The sequence below is a fragment of the Notechis scutatus genome, unplaced genomic scaffold (assembly GCF_049901735.1).
Source record: "Notechis scutatus isolate UNSWTSFEM ecotype Mainland unplaced genomic scaffold, rNotScu1.2 NSCUSCF20, whole genome shotgun sequence".
NCBI classification, from domain to species: domain Eukaryota; kingdom Metazoa; phylum Chordata; class Lepidosauria; order Squamata; family Elapidae; genus Notechis; species Notechis scutatus.
This window is the reverse complement of record NW_028263147.1, coordinates 458,111-473,777: the sequence shown is the minus strand read 5'-3', so window position 1 is coordinate 473,777 and position 15,667 is coordinate 458,111. Positions and strand designations below refer to the sequence as shown.

General features: G+C 46.9%; 1 protein-coding gene across 3 annotated transcripts in view; it reads left to right on the top strand.

The window, feature by feature from the left end:
- The window catches only part of FBN3 (fibrillin 3), a 160,134-nt gene that overhangs the window by 24,296 nt on the left and 120,171 nt on the right, over positions 1-15,667 (top strand). For all 3 annotated transcript variants that reach the window (XM_087948788.1, XM_087948789.1, XM_087948790.1), the window contains 5 exons: positions 1,165-1,362; positions 2,954-3,079; positions 4,907-5,032; positions 12,770-12,922; positions 15,123-15,320. In XM_087948788.1, coding sequence (XP_087804914.1) covers positions 1,165-1,362; positions 2,954-3,079; positions 4,907-5,032; positions 12,770-12,922; positions 15,123-15,320 — 801 coding nt within the window. The remainder of the gene's footprint in view (positions 1-1,164; positions 1,363-2,953; positions 3,080-4,906; positions 5,033-12,769; positions 12,923-15,122; positions 15,321-15,667) is intronic.

Sequence of the window (15,667 nt, the reverse complement as noted above, 5' to 3'; positions counted from 1 at the left end):
TTCTCTCTTTCTTTTTCTCCTACACCTCCCTCTTCTCCCTTCCCCTCTTCTTCCTCTCCATCTTTCCCTCCAATTCTCTTCCTCTTCTTTCCTTCTCTTCCTTTTTCTCTTTTCTTCCTCCTTTCTCTTCCTCTTCTACCTCCAACTGTTCCCCTCTTTCCTCCTCTCCTTCTCTTCCTTCCTTCTCCCCTCTTCCTCTCCTCCTTCTCTTTTTTCTGTCTCTTCCTCCTCCTCCTCCTCTTTCTGCTTGATGCTTTCCTTACCCATTTTAAGTTATTCCTTTGCTGCCCCGAACTGTGCATTGAGTGGGTGCCTGTGCAAATTAAAATAGAAAGGAAAATAAAGCTAATTTCAACAATTTTAAGATCCCCAAAAGCCCTCAATTACAGAAATCAAGCAAGAAACCCTATACTATTTCAAATATTTGTCCAATCTCTTCTTGAAAACTCCCAGTGTTGGGGCATCCACCACTTTTGGAGGCAAGTCACTGAGAAGATCCTCTTGTCAGGTTTCCGTCAGTTACCCCAATTAAATCGTGTCTTGAGCCAAACTTCCAAAACTAAACAATTAACATGTCTGACACTTCCTGGGTGTAGCCGACTCTGAGACACCTAATTCATTGTCACCCTTGACCCTGGTTTTCCCCCCACCCCGCTTGGTGTATCATAATTCATATTCTCCAATGGGACACATCCATAGCCAAGAGTCATCAATCATGTTCTCCAGTTAGATTTTTGCGGGGCAGAAATTTCAGTCACCTAGTTACTATCTTTGAAAAACTGCAGTGCTCTTTCAAACCCCCCCTTTCCCCCTCCCTTTCTATTGGCAACTCTAAAATGACCATAGAAATGTTTTATGAGTTGACACCTCTTTCTTAGGGCCTCAAACCACCACCACCCCCGGAAAAAAAACTTAGCCCCACTGACCGACAGGACAGAGCTCTCTCCAGCCTTGGTAAAATAGTTTCTCCAAGTAGCAACGTTGCTCACCAAGTAGCAATATTGCTCACAGTCTGGCAGCCCACAGACTGTGGCGGGACCACGTATGTGAATCTTGAAGAATGGAAGCCCCCTTTGCACCCTCCCTCGGGGTTGTTTTCCCTGCTCATCTGAGGGACCCCCATTTCTGGCTTGGCGCTGACCACCATTCTTCTCTCCTCCCTAGATTACCGCACGGGACCCTGCTTCAGCCAGGTGAACAAGCAGATGTGTCAAGGCCAGCTGAGCGGCATCGTCTGCACCAAAACCATGTGCTGCGCCACCATCGGCCGTGCCTGGGGCCACCCCTGCGAGATGTGCCCGGCCCAGCCGCACCCTTGCCGCCGCGGATTCATTCCTAACATCCGTACTGGAGCCTGCCAAGGTCTGTGGTGTGTTTGTGTTTGAGCCAGACGGGTTTTTGTCCATAGAGCATGCTTCCCTCTGCAAAAAATCAAGATGGCGGCCACAACAGTGCCTAGGGAGTCCTCGACTTACCACCGATGGCTTAGGGATCATTTTTATGACTGTTGCCATGTGCCACCATCCCCTTTGTGACCGTCTGACCAGCAATGTCCACAGGGAAGCCTTAAGAACCTTAACAACCCTGTTCCTAACTTAAGAACTGTGTCAGGATTCCAGCAATCGTCCTAATGAAATCATGATTCTCGAGCAAACTTCAAAAAACTGCAAAGGATTCATTAGAGGCAACATACTGGCACTGCCCTGTATGTAGCCAACTCTGGCCTATGTCATTTACAGTCCCCTGGGACCCTGTTTTCCCCCTTGCCCCTGGGTGTGTCATAAATCAGATTCTCCAACTGAGCACAATTCACGGGCTGGGTGTCATCAATCATGTTCTCCAATTAAATATATTAGCGGGCAAAAGCTCTGGTAGTTTAGTTACAACCTTTTAAAGAGAAGAGTTGGAATGTACTTTCGCTTCCAAACGGCTGCCCTGCTCTTCCAGATTTCCTTCCTCCCCCCTCTCCCCCCCCCCCCAGTGGTGGTATTCAGTCGGGTCGCACCGGATTGTGCGAACCGGTAGCAAGGATTTGGCGTGGGTCGCAGAACTGGTAGTAAGTTCTGGCTGGCCATGCCCCCGACCCGGTCGCCCTCCCTCCTGATGCTCGCTCACCCCGCCCACCTGACGTTCACCTAAGGAATTTCTTTCTTTTTTTTTTTCCCTCCCGACAATCAGCTGTTCGTACGATCAGCTGTGCCGGGATTCCCTTTGCTGAGGCCCAGGAACCCAAAAAAAGGACCCAGCCTTTTTTGCCTTTATGAGCTTCAGAGGAGCCTTAAGGGAGCCAAAATGCCCACCTCCTAGAGGTCCAGAAGGCCCAAAAAACTGGTGGGGGCTGCAAAAAAGCAAAAAAAAAAAAAGCCACACCCACCCAGTCACATGGCCATGCCCACCAAGCCACGCCCACAGAACCGGTAGTAAAAAAAAATTTAATGGCAACTATTAAAACAGTGCATCGGGATGTTTTGTGAGTTGACAAACTGTAATAATCTGTTTGACAATAGTGGTGAGAAAGATTACAATTAGAAGAACTTTATTGTTATTGTACAAGTACAACGAAACTGGGGATGCACCCCAGCAACTGTTCGCAATACAATAAAACCAAAGCACTTAAAAATGAAGATAAGAAAAATTAGAGTACCCACGTCTCCATTTGCAATTGGAGAGTACAATATCTACGCATATACACAAAATATACATCCAACACTGACCGTAACGCTTACTGTGACGTTACAGTAGTAAGATAGGGCAGAGTCCGCTTCACAACTGTCTCGCTTAGTGGCAAAAATTTGGAATTCAACTGTGGCCGTAAATCCAGGACGACCTGTAGCTCTGGGTGGAAGGGCTGGGAGAGTTTTTGGAGGGTGTGACTGCCCTCCGAGGCCCTTTTCTCTCTCCTCCTGGTGGGCTCACGCAGTGCTGGTGGGGGGGGTCCTTGCTCTCCCCACAGACGTGGACGAGTGCCAAGCCATCCCTGGATTGTGCCAAGGGGGCAACTGTTTCAACACCGTGGGCTCCTACGAATGCAAGTGCCCGGCGGGTCACAAGCAGAGCGAGACCAACCACAAGTGCGAAGGTGAGGAAACTCAGGTGGGCTCGGGGTGGAGAAGCGGGGAGGGGCTCTTGTCCAGCTGTCCAGAGGGACTTTTGAGGGGCCCTGTGGGTTGCAGAGGCCGTAGCGCTGAAGATGGTTGGAGGAGGGTAGAAACAAGGGGTGGAAATGAATCCAGGAGGGAAGCAACCTGCAACTGAGGAGAAGCTTTCGGACAGGGAGGACAATTAACCAGGGGAACGGCTTGCCACTGGAAGTTATGGGCGCTTCATCGCTGGAGGTTTATTAAGAGGAGACTAGACAGTCACTTATCTGAAATGGTATAGGTACTCCTGCTTGAGCAGAGGGGTGGACTAGAAGACCTCCAAAGTCTCTTTCAGCTCTATTCTATCCTATTCTAGCCTAGCCTAGCCTAGCCTACTCTACTCTACTCTACTCTACTCTACTCTACTCTACTCTACTCTAATCTAATCTAATCTAATCTAATCTAATCTAATCTAATCTACTCTAATCTGTTCTAATCTATTCATTCTGTATTCTGTTCTATTCTATATTCTTTTCTTTTCTATTCTGTTAATTTATAAATTTACATATATAGAGATAGAGAGAGATCTATACGTATACATATACATATATATATATATATATTTCATAGATTTTCACGGGTACAGGTATGTAGGTCTAGGCGTGTTCGGGTCTTTTCCCATGTAAGATTAAGAGTATCTTGGCGACATTTCGGTGAGGTCCCACTCGCCATCCTCAGGCTGGTGCTGCCTTTAGTGCCAGTGCAAGCAGTGGCACAAAGCAGAAAGCACCAGTCTGAGGATGGCGAGTGGGACCTGCCAAATGTCCAAGATACTCTTAATCTTACAGGGAAAAGACCAACACGCCTAGACCTACATATAGCCATATATATATATCATATACATATACATATACGTATATGTATACGTATACATATACACACATATATATATATAATAGATAAATGATAGATATGAGAAAGACATACATATACATATACTGTAATCTATAGATATATAGAGATAACCCAGAGATGTAATAGATAGATAGATAGATAGATAGATAGATAGATAGATAGATAGATAGATAGATAGATAGATAGATAGAAATAGGAATAGAATAGAATAGAATAGAATAGAATAGAATAGAATAGAATAGAATAGAATAGAATTCTTAATTGGCCGTGTGATTGGACACACAAGGAATTTGTTTTGGTGCAAATTCTCTCAGTGTCCATAAAAGAAAAGATACATTTGTCAAGAGTCAAGAATCATCAGGTACAACACTTAATAATAGTCATCAGGTACAACACTTAATAATAGTCCTAGGGTACAATAAGCAATCAAATCATACTAGGAAACAGTCCATAAAAATTGTTAGGAGACAAGCGACAAAATTACAGTCATACAAATAGAAATAGAAATAGAAAGAAATAGAAATATTTAGATATATAGATATTTTGCTGATGCATCATTTAAACTCAAGCGGCATATCAGTGACGGCATGACCTCCACAGATGCTGCAACCTAAATAAAATACATTCCTTCTTTCCTCACTGCGGGTCCATAAACTCTGCTCCCCTCCCGGGCGAACTGGTAGCTTTGAAGATTAGCTGGGAGAGAACCATTCACTCCGACGATCAGCTGTTGGGTCTGCCTGCCTGCCACCGGTCTAGCTCACTGAACCAGTTGTTACACCTGTGGAATCCCACCCCTGGGAGCAGGTCTTTCCTGGAAGGGAGGGAGGGAAGGGAATCATCTTACTTTTTAATCAGTCCAAAGTGTTGCCAGGCGCCCCCGATTAACGGCCTTTTCTCCCCCTCCCCAGATACGGATGAGTGCAGCAGCACCCCCGGCGTGTGCAACGGAGGCGAGTGTACGAACACGGTGGGCAGCTACGTCTGCGCTTGTCCACGAGGCTTCATGACCAGCCCAGATGGGTCCCGTTGTGTGGGTAAGCGAGACTCTTAACATGGCCTGGGTGGGGGCCCCACTATTCCAAGTGGCAAGGAATCCCAAGGGCACAGAGGACAGGGAGTCCCTTGACTTACAACCGTTCTGCCAACCATTCTGTACATCCATAGCCAAGAGTCATCAATCAAGCTCTCCAGTAATAATCTTGTGTGCCAACAGCTTCGGCTGCCTAGCAATTATCTGAAGCATTTGAGGAATGCACTGCTTCTCCCTCCCTCCCTTTCTGCTGGCAACTAAAATGACCAAAGAACTATTTTTTTAGTTGACACATTCAAAGTTGCGACGGCCCTGGGGGAGAAAAAGCTAACTTAGGGCCTTTTTCACCCGGATGAGTGTCGTGCCATGTCCTGCGGTTGAAATTCAGACATGAACTTGTGTTTGTGACGGTTGCAGTGTCCAGAGGTCACGGGATTTTCCCCCTTTTGCGATCACCTGACGAGCCCAGTAGACGGGGAAGCTGGATTCGCTTAACGACCGGTTGACTAAGTTAACATCGGTAGGGATTCGCTTAACATCTGTGGCCAGGAAGGTGGTGAAATGGGGGCAAAACTCACTGAACGACGGTCTCCCTTAGCAACGGAGGTTGGGGTTGTAAGTCAAGGATGACCTGTATGCTCTTTGCAGGAAGTTCTGTCTACGAATATGATGGTTGGTAACCAGAGGCGGTTTGGATAGAGGCCGGTAGGCTGTCGCCTGGCTTCCTGGACTAGGGGGGCGGGGGGCATTGCTCATGGTTGGTCCCACCTTGGTCACTTCCTGAGTGGATTACTGCGATCCACTATAGGTAGGGCTGCCCTAGAAAGCTAACTGGTTGCTTCAGCTGGCCCAGAATGTCCACGGTAGGAGCAGTTGGGAACACAAATCACTTCACCTATGTAACACCTTTGTAATACCATATAGGTAGTCTCATTTAATGACTGCCCTGTTTAGTCACCATTCAGGCTTCCTTCCTTCCTTCCCTCCCTCTCTCCCTCCATCTATCCCTCTTTCCTCACACCTTTTCCTTCCTTCCTTCCTTTCTCCCTCCCTCCATCCTCCCTCTTTCCTCTCTCACTTTTTCCTCCCTCCCTCCCTCTCTTCCTCAGCTCTCTTTTTCACTTTTTCCTTCCCTCCTTCCCCCCTCTCACTTCTTCTTTCCCTTCCACCACTTCCTCTTTTTTCTCACACTTTTTCCTACCTTCCCTCCCTCCTCACTCTTTCTTTCACTTTTTTATTCCTTCCTTCCTCTCTCTTTCCTCTCTCACTTCTTCCTTCCTTCCTTCTTCCCTCCCCCTTCCCTCTCTTCTTCCTCTCTCTTTTCACTTTTTCCTTCCTTCCTCCCTCTCACTTCTTCCTTCCTTCCTTCCTTCTTTCCTTCCACCCCTCTTTCTTTCCTCTCTCACTTTTTCCTTCCTTCCTTCCTTCCTTCCTTCCTCCCTCCCTCCCTCCCTCCCTTCTTCTCTCCCTCCCTCCCTGGACGTTTACAAAAATAGACCAGGCAACCACTGGACTGGGATGGCAGAACCGGTTGTTAAAAAAAATGGAATCCCACCCCTGCTGCACACATATGCGGTGACGCTCCTTGAATTTTTGGGTATGAGCGTGCGCAATGCGCTTTGGGCCCTCGGTACCCAAAAGGTTCGCCCACGCTGGTATGGGTTCTTGTGCTTGAGAAGAGCGTTAGACTGGAAGACCTTTAAAGTCCCCTCCAGCACGATTATTTTGCTTGGTTCTAATAATGCAGAAGGAGCCACGTGTTTTTGGGGGGGAGCGAAGGGGAGGGGTGCCTCCGTTAATCCTTTGCAAGCGAAGCTTCTGTCCCCTCTTTGCTTGTGGAGGGGGGGAAAAATCTGGAATGCAGGCTTGGCTAAATGCCTTTTTTCTGTCTCCCACCCCCTTGTCCTAACCAGAAAATTCCTTTTCTAATGACTTCCTCGCTCGCTTTTTAATTTCTCTGGCTGGGCTGCCAGGAATCGCTTCCCATACCCCCCCCCTTTTTTTTTCCCTTCCAGCTGCTCCCAGGGACCATAAGCCACTCTTAAATGGTGCCTTCTTGGGCTGGATCCCAATGTGGAGACCCTCCCTGTCCCCCGTTTCCCCCGCCCCCTCCAAAATCAGCCAGAGGTGAACAAAGCACCCAGCTGAGAGCAAGCAAAATATCCTTTCTTTTTTCTTTTTTGAGAGGGGGACAGAAGCCAACATCTGCCGAAGTTCAAGTCTTTGAAGGAGGCTCCTTAAAACCATAAATGGATTTATTTGGCGTATGGGTAACAGGCATGGACTTTAGGTGCAGATTGACAGAGTTGGAAGGGACCTGGTAAGGTCATCTAGTCCAACCCCCTGCCCAAGCAGGAGATCCTACACGGGGGAGGAGGGTGGGGGTGTCTTCAAACTTGACAGCTTGAAGACTTGTGGACTTCAACTCCCAGAATTCCTCCTCCAGTCATGTCAGCTCAGGAATTCTGGGAGTTGAAAGTCCACAAGTCTTAAACTTGCCATGTTTGGAGACCCTTGGCCTACACCATTTCTGACCGATGGCAGTCCAGTCTCTTCTTGAAAGCCTCCAGGGATGAAGCTCCCACAACCTCCAAAGACTGGTGAATTGTTCTCACGGTCAGAAAGTTTCTCCTTATCTCCATGCTAAATCTCTCCTGAATCAGTTTCCATCCATTATTCCTTGTCTGGCCTTTGGGGGCTTTGGAGAATAGCTTGACCCCCTTCTCCTCCTCTCTGTGGCAGCCCCTCAACTATTAGAAGACTGCTTTCCTGCCTCCCCTGGTCCTTCTCTTCCCTAGACCATCCAGGCCCAGTTCCTATAACCGTTCTTCATATGTATAAGCCTCTAGGCCTTTGATCATCTTAGACAGATGCAGATTAATAGTTGGAAGGGACCTTGTAGGTCATCTAGTCCACCACCACCACCCCGCCCACAACTTCCAAAGGCAACTTCTGTTCCATTGGTTGATTGCTCTCACTGTCAGAAAGTTTCTCCTTGTTTCCATAGTTGAATCTCTCCTTGTTCAGCTTCCATCCATTGTTCCTTGTCTGGCCTTTGGGTGCTTTGGAAAATAGCTTGACCCCTTCCTCCTCTCTGGGGCAGCCCCTCAAATATTGGAAGACTGCTCTCCTGTCTCCCCTGGTCCTTCTCTTCCCTACTTACAACAGGCATTACCGTTTTGCCTAGATTAAAAACACAGTAAAATATGAATTAAAGAAGTTAAAAGGATCTTTGTTCAGACGCCAATGTGTAAGCCATCTAACCATTGAAACGCAGCATTGTTTATCCGAAAAAAACAAGTTCCTGGACTGGTACAGGCCCTCAGCCAGTTGTGATGGAGTCTACAATTTGACACAAGATCCTACAGTTACACTGAGGGGTGGATGCTGTACCTCACTTACGCCATGAAGTCCAGCAGATGCCGTGGTTGTTGCTCATTAAAGGCCTTGTCAGGAGTAAAAGGGAGGAATGTAAAGTTGATTGGCTTGATCTTGATTAAAAGAAGGTGTGTTTTTATAAACGGTTCTGATAACTCTTTAGAGGGAAAGAGAGAAAAAGAGAAAGGGAGAGAAAGAAAGAGACAGACGGAGAGAAGGAGAGAAAGAAGAGACAAAAAGAGAGAGACAGACAGAAGGAGAGAAAGAGAGAGCCAAAAAGAGAGACAGAGAGCCAAAAAGAGAAAGAGAGAAAGACACAGAAGGAGAGAAAGAAGGAAAAAGACAGAGATAGAAAGAGAGAGACAGAAAAAAGGAAGACAGAGACAGACACAAAAAGAGAGAGAAGGAGAGAAAGAGAGAGGCCGAAGGAGAGAGAGAGACAAAGAGGCAAAGAGAGAGAAAGAGAAGAGAGACAAAAGGAGAGAAAGAGAGAGACGAGAGACAGAAAGAGAGACAAAAAGAAAAAGACAGAGGAAGACAGACAGAAGGAAAGAAGGAAAATGACAGAGATGAAAGAGAGACAGAAAAGAGAGAGAAAGAGACAAAGAGAAAGAGGGGGGGAGAGAGACAGACAGACAGACAAAGAGAGAAGAGACAGGAGAGAAAGAAGGAGAAAGAGAGACAGATAGACAAAGACAGAGAGAAAGAAAGAGAATTAGAAAAAGAGGGAGAAAGAAAGAGTGAAAGAGAGAAAATAAAAGAGAAAGAGAGATACATTTCTACTTTGAATGGGAATGAAAAATTAGCACAGCTAATAGAAAAACCCAGCACACCTGTTGCTGTTCGGCCCTTTTGGGGGGAAAAAAACATTTACCAGCCTTGCTTGCAAAGCAAAGCTGCACGGGTTCAAATCTCAGTTGCGGCGGGGAGGAGGCTGGGAAGGGCCAGAGGTCAAGCCTGGGAAAAGATGCTAGCCAGCAGGGATTACAGCTGCTATCAGTCCAACTTCTCTGCAAAGGCAGCTCTTCCTCTGGCCTGAGAAGGGAGGTGGGATGTTGTTGGCGCTTGGATAGGACACCACTAGGAAATCCCCAGAGTTGCAGAACCAGGAGAAGATAAGAGCAAACCGGGTTGGGGGGTGCTGTATCTCAATTCAGGTTGACCGTTGGGGGAATGAAGAGAGGAGAGGTTGATGAGAACACTAAGCCAGATCTGGCCTGATTTATATCCGTGGAAAGGAGACCACCCAGAAGGGTACAGAGTAAGCCAGGAAGTAAAATGGAGGTGATTGGTGGACTAATACAGAAAACATTTCTTAATCAAACCTGTACACTGCCCATCTCGCCAAAGGCGACTCTAGGCAGCCTACAGATGTGGAATAAAATGGGGAACGAAGCACTGAAACGATAAACAAGGATCTTGAATTTAAAATTCAATTAAAATAAAATGTAGTTCATCACTTGCTTTTCTTTTCTCTTTCTCTCTCCTTCCTCCCTTTCTGTTTCTCTTTCCCTCTTTTTCTCTTTCTCCCTCTCCCTGTTTTTTTTTCTCTCTCTCATTCTCTCTCTGTGTGTGTTTCTTTTCCCCTCTTTCTCTCCCTCTCTATCCCTCTCTGTTTCTCTTTCCCTCTTTCTTTCTCTGTTTCTCTTTCCCTCTCTTTCTTTCTTTATCCCTGTCTTTCCCTCTTTGTGTTTCCCTTTCTCTCTTTCTTTCTCTCTCTATCTCTCTCAGTTTCTCTTTCCCTCTTTCTCTCTCTCTCTCTATCCCTCTTTTTCCCTCTCTCGGTTTCTCTTTCCCTTTTTTCTCTTTCTCTATCCCTCTATCTGTTTCTCTTTCTCTCTCTTTCCCTCTCTGTTTCTTTCCCTCTCTCTCTCATTCTCTTTATTTCTCTTTCCCCCTTTCTTTCTCTCTCCCTCTCTCTCTCCTTCTGTCTCCTTCTATCTGTTTCTCTCCCCCTCTTTCTCTCTTTCTCCCTCTCTTTCTTTCTTTCTTTCTTTCTTTCTTTCTTTCTTTCTTTCTTTTTTCTTTCTCCCTCTCTTTCTCTCTCTGTTTCTCTTTCCCTCTTTCTTTCTCTCCCCCTTTTCCTCTCCCTCTCCTGTTTCTCTCCCTCTTTCTCTTTCCCTCTTGCTTTCTCCCTCTCTCTCTTTCTCCTTTTCTTTCTTTCTCTGTTTCTTTTTCACTCTTTCCCTCTCTCTCCCTCTTTCTCTCTCTATTTCTCTGTCTCTCTTTGTCTGTGCAAAGGAGCAGGCGAGGAAGAATTACGATCTCGGAGCAAGGATAGGGTGTGGGGCAGATCGTAAAAGCATCTGGACCCCTGAAAATCGTTTCCCGGCTGCCAAAGCATTTAGCAAACGTCGGGCAGATCTAATTAAGCAAGCCAGGTTTTAAAAATAACCAAAGGCCTCCCCAAGGAGGCCTTGGCGTGGCCGACTGGACTATTATGTCATGCCCCGGGCCGTTTCCCTGGAGCGAACATGTGCTGTAAATGTGCTGTCGCTCGCTGGGATGGACAATATTTTTCCTGGCCAAACTTGAAAAACTTTTTTTCAAGTTACGTTTCTCCTCCTGAAAGGGTCTTTTGTTCCCTCGGAGAGCGGAGCACCTGGGGGAACCTCTGAGCATCCTTTCACTTTCCTGGGCTAAAGATATTTTTGTGGTCTTGATCAGGAGCCAGAGGCCCCCTACAAATAGTTTGAAATAGTCCGTTTTTCCACAAGGAGCCTTTCCTGGTAGACCCCAGGGTGGTTTTCGCCTGTTGCATGCAGGAAATCATATATGAAGGAACTATTTAAAAGTGGAGGAACAGCTGCTGGGGGCTGATAGCCCGCTCCGCCTCTTTCTTAGGTAGAATAGTATAACGGAGTTGGAAGGGACCTTGTAGGTCATCTAGTCCAACCCCCCACCCAAGCAGGAAACCCTACGCCATTTCAGACAGATGGCAGTCCGGTCTCTTCTTGGAAGCCTCCAGGGATGAAGCTCCCACAACATGTATCTTTCTTTCTTTCTTTCTTTCTTTCTTTCTTTCTTTCTTTCTTTCTTTCTTTCTTTCTTTCTTTCTTTCTTTCTTTCTTTCTTTCTTTCTTTCTTTCTTTCTTTCTTTCTTTCTTTCTTTCTTTCTCTTTCCCTACCTACCTAACCTTCCTTTCCTACCTACCTACCTACATTGGTTGGTTAACCAACCAACCAACCAACCAACAGATTAACAGAGTCAGAAGGGATCTTGTAGGTCATCTAGTCCAACCCCCTGCCCAAGCAGGAGACCCTACACCATTTCTGACAGATGGCAGTCCAGTCTCTTCTTGAAAGCCTCCAGGGATGAACCTCCCACAACTTCTGAAGGCAACTCCTGTTCCAAATTCCCTAACTGCAGGCTGTCTGGGTTATGTTGGACTCCAATTCCCCTCTTCCCCAGCCAGCAGGGCAAATACAATGGGTTTATTTGATCAATCAATCGATTGATTAGCAAGCAAGTTACACCACTGTGAAAAAAAGGGACATGGCCATTTTTTTTTCACACTTACGACCCTTGCAGCATCCCCCGTGGTCACATGATTCAATGCAAAATCTTGGTAGCCTCACATTTACGACGGTCGCAGTGTCCCAGGGGGGTCACGTGATTTCTCCTTTGGCGACCTTCCAGCAAGCAAAGTCCGCGGGGAAAGGTGGATTCGCTTAACAACGGTGGCAAGCAAAGTCGTAGAATGGGTCAAAGCTCATTGAACAAGCGACTCGCTTAGCAACATAAATTCTGGGCTCCTTTGAAGTCGTAAGTTGAGGACTACCTGTTGAGGTAATTCCCCGTTAGGAGAATGAGCGCATACAGGGAGACGTATTTGAGAGGAGTGTTTGAATAATACACACACAGAACACACAGATACACTGTACAGTAAATGTAGGTTTTTACTTCCAGAAAGGTTTAAGCAAAGTCCAAAATAAGCAATCCAAAGTCATTCACAAGTTAAATCAGTCAGTTTTCAATCCAGGGATAATCCAAATATCAAAGTCCAGTGTCAAAAAACAGTTCAGTAACAGACTTACATTAAATCCAGTAATATCAGTCAATTAGAAGAAATGGACGAACGGCAATATTTTCCAACAGAAGGAAACAGAGATGGAGACACACTCTCTTCTGAGATTAAGACTAAGACAAACCAGGTTTCTGGCTCCATCTTATGGCCGTTTGAGAAACCACACCTAATTACAGTTTTGCATTTTCTTAAAGATACAGTTTTAAAATGTCTATCCTGGTTTATATATTTCTAACCCAAATATCTGTTAGGTGACTTATATTCCTAACACTACCTGTACATCCCTTCCCCCAAAGCCATTTCCTGGCTTACCTCTGTCTTTCTTCTGCCCACAGACCAGAGGATTGGCACCTGCTTCTCAGCACTGATCGGTGGACGGTGCGCAGGGGAGCTTCCTGGCCAGTACACCAAGATGCAGTGCTGTTGTGACTCCGGCCGCTGTTGGGCCATTACACAAACTCCAGAGATGTGCCCCGTACGGGGATCAGGTGAGTAATTTGCCTAAGACCCGCACAGCTCCCTGGAGCAGTGGTCGCCAACCAATGGGCCAGGGATCACTGGTGGTCTGCAAAGAAATGTCCCCCCCAAAGCAATTAATCCGGGCTGCGCGGGAAAACAAGGCTGCGCCGCCCACATGGCCCATGGGAACACAAGGCTTGTGTCGCTTGCATTGTGAACAATATGAGGTAGTGGGGGGAAGGGCAAAGGAGGGGGGGACTTGCCCCACTTGCCCCCGCGCCTGGCCTGGCCACCAGACTGCTCCTTTCTGCTCCTTTCTTCTTCTGCTTTTGGCTGCACGCAAGGAAAGCAGCCAAAGTCTTTCTTTCTCTCTCCCAAACTCTGCCAGAAATGAGTCTTTGGGACCCTGCAAGGCCTCCTGCTCCAAGAGGCTGTGCTGGTGCGAGAAGTTTCACAAAGACTCATTTCTGGCGGAGTTTGAGGGAGAGAAAGAAAGACTTCTGCTGCTTCTGCTGCTTTCCTTGCATGAAGCCAAAAGTCTCTCTCTCTCTCCTCCTGAGAACGGAGCTGGAGACGGTATCCTGCGATCCCAAATAAAGAACGATTGATCGATCAGTAGGAAAACGGGGTGGGGGATTTTCCTGCAGACTTTTGGGGGGATTTTCCCAGGGTCTTTGGTCTGTGGGATTTAAAATTATGAGTTTGGTTGTCCCTGAGGTCCAAAAGGTTGGTGACCCTTTGCCCTGGAGGGACTCGGGGCAACATCACACTCCAGAGGAGGCCTAAAGAAGAACAATAGATGAGTTGCACAACAGTAAGGCTGCAAATCTGTTGTATTCCCTCCATTGGGATTAGATGCTTGGAGCTTCTCTTTAATTGTTCTCATCAATGTTGCCATGTCCTTGGGAACTTCTCTTTAGTTATTCTCCCAAAAGAAGCTCCAAAAGACACGGCAATATTGATATCTGGCTGTGTCTTTTGGAGCTTTATTATTCTCATCAATGGGCTTCTCTTTCATTATTCTCATTAATGTTGTGTCTTTTGGAGCTTTTATTTATTATTCTCATCAATGTGGCTGTGTCTTTTGGAGCTTCTCTTTCATTATTCTCATTAATGTTGTTGTGTCTTTTGGAGCTTTTATTTTATTCTCATCAATGTGGCTGTGTCTTTTGGAGCTTCTCTTTAATTCTTCTCATCAATGTTGCTATGTCTTTTGGAGCTTCTCTTTAATCTCATTATTGCTGCCATGTCTTTTGCAAGACTGGTGCAGCTGTTTCGAAAGGAGGCCTTGGCTTTCTTGGCATGAGTTTGGTGGCTTGGGTCCTTTGCTATACAGACAATCCCAGTGGGACCTGTCTGCGGCTGACATGTAAGGCAGATGACTGTGGAAACCTTTAGAAGTAGCCAAGTCCAACCTGTGAAGAATGCAGCTGCTTCAGGGTTTCAAAGATGCAGTACTTGATTCACATGAATGGCTTTGGAGATTCTTTCAAGAGCTTTCCATTTCTCCTCCCTCTCCTCTTTCTTTTCCTTCTTTCTTCCTTCTCCTTTCTTCTGTTCCTTTTCCTTCTTTCTTTTCCTTCTTCCCCCTTCCTCCTCCTCCCCTTTCTTCTTTTTTCCTCCTCCCTCTTTCCTTCTCTTCTCCTTCTCTTTCTTTTACTTCTTTTCTCTTCCTCCTCCTCCTTTCCTTCTCTTATCCTCCTTTTCCTTCTTTCTTTCCCTTCTTCCTCCTCCTCCCTTCTTTTCTCCTCCTCCGTCCTCTTTCCTTCTCTTCTCCTTCTCTCTCTTTCCCTTTTTCCCTTCCTCCCCCTTTCCTTTCCTTCCTTTAATTTCTTTCCCTCTGCTTCCCCTTCCTTTCCTTTCCTTCTCCTTCCCTCCTTCCTCCTTTCCTCCCCTCCCCTCCCTTCCTTCCTCCTTTCCTTTCCTTTCACAACCGTCATAAATAAGAGTCAGTTGCCAAGCATCTGAATTTTGATCAACTGACCATGGGAATGCTGCAACGGTTTTAAGTGTGAAAAAAAGCAGCCCTAAGTCACATTGTTTGGTGCCATCGAAATGTCGGTCACTAACCAAACCATTATAAGTTGAGGACTGTATGTACTGGTTGTGGGGGAGGGCGAGGGTATTTTTCTTTAAACCACTTGGATCAATTGGCACCCATTTTGGCATAATCCCCTGTAACTTTGTCAATCAATAATCAGGACTATCCTCCGTCTTTATTTCTCGCAGATGAATACCGGTGGTTGTGCATCGAAGGCCTCCCCGTCGTTCCGGGATTCCCTGGCACCTTTCCGGGCCTTCCCAGCTTCGGTCCCAATGGAGTTGGGCCGGGGATAAGTGGCCCTGGAGGTTTTGGACCCAATGGAGCCAACGGACAAGGGGGCATCCCTGGATTGCCAGGGACGGGCCCCGGGAGTTCCAGCATCGGTGAGAGAGGGCGCCTTGTTGAAGAAATAGAGGGCGGGGGGGCGGGGCCTTCAAAAATTTTTAGCAACCGGTTCTCTACCCCAGGGGTCCCCAACCACCGGTCCCCGGACCGGTACCGGTCCGTGGATCATTTTGTACCGGGCCGCAAACTTTGCTTGGGCGCCGCCATCTTGTTTCAACGGCGCTTGAGAAAGTGCTTCCAGGTGAGCTTGTCGGTCGTCAGTTGGAAAGCAACGTTTGGGTGCTGAGGGAATCCTTGCGCCTTAGTTTAGGGGGGGGGGCTTCGAATGAAGAGCCGTCCCGATGGCGGTGGAGTCTCGCGTTACTCAGGAGGAGATTAAGAAAGA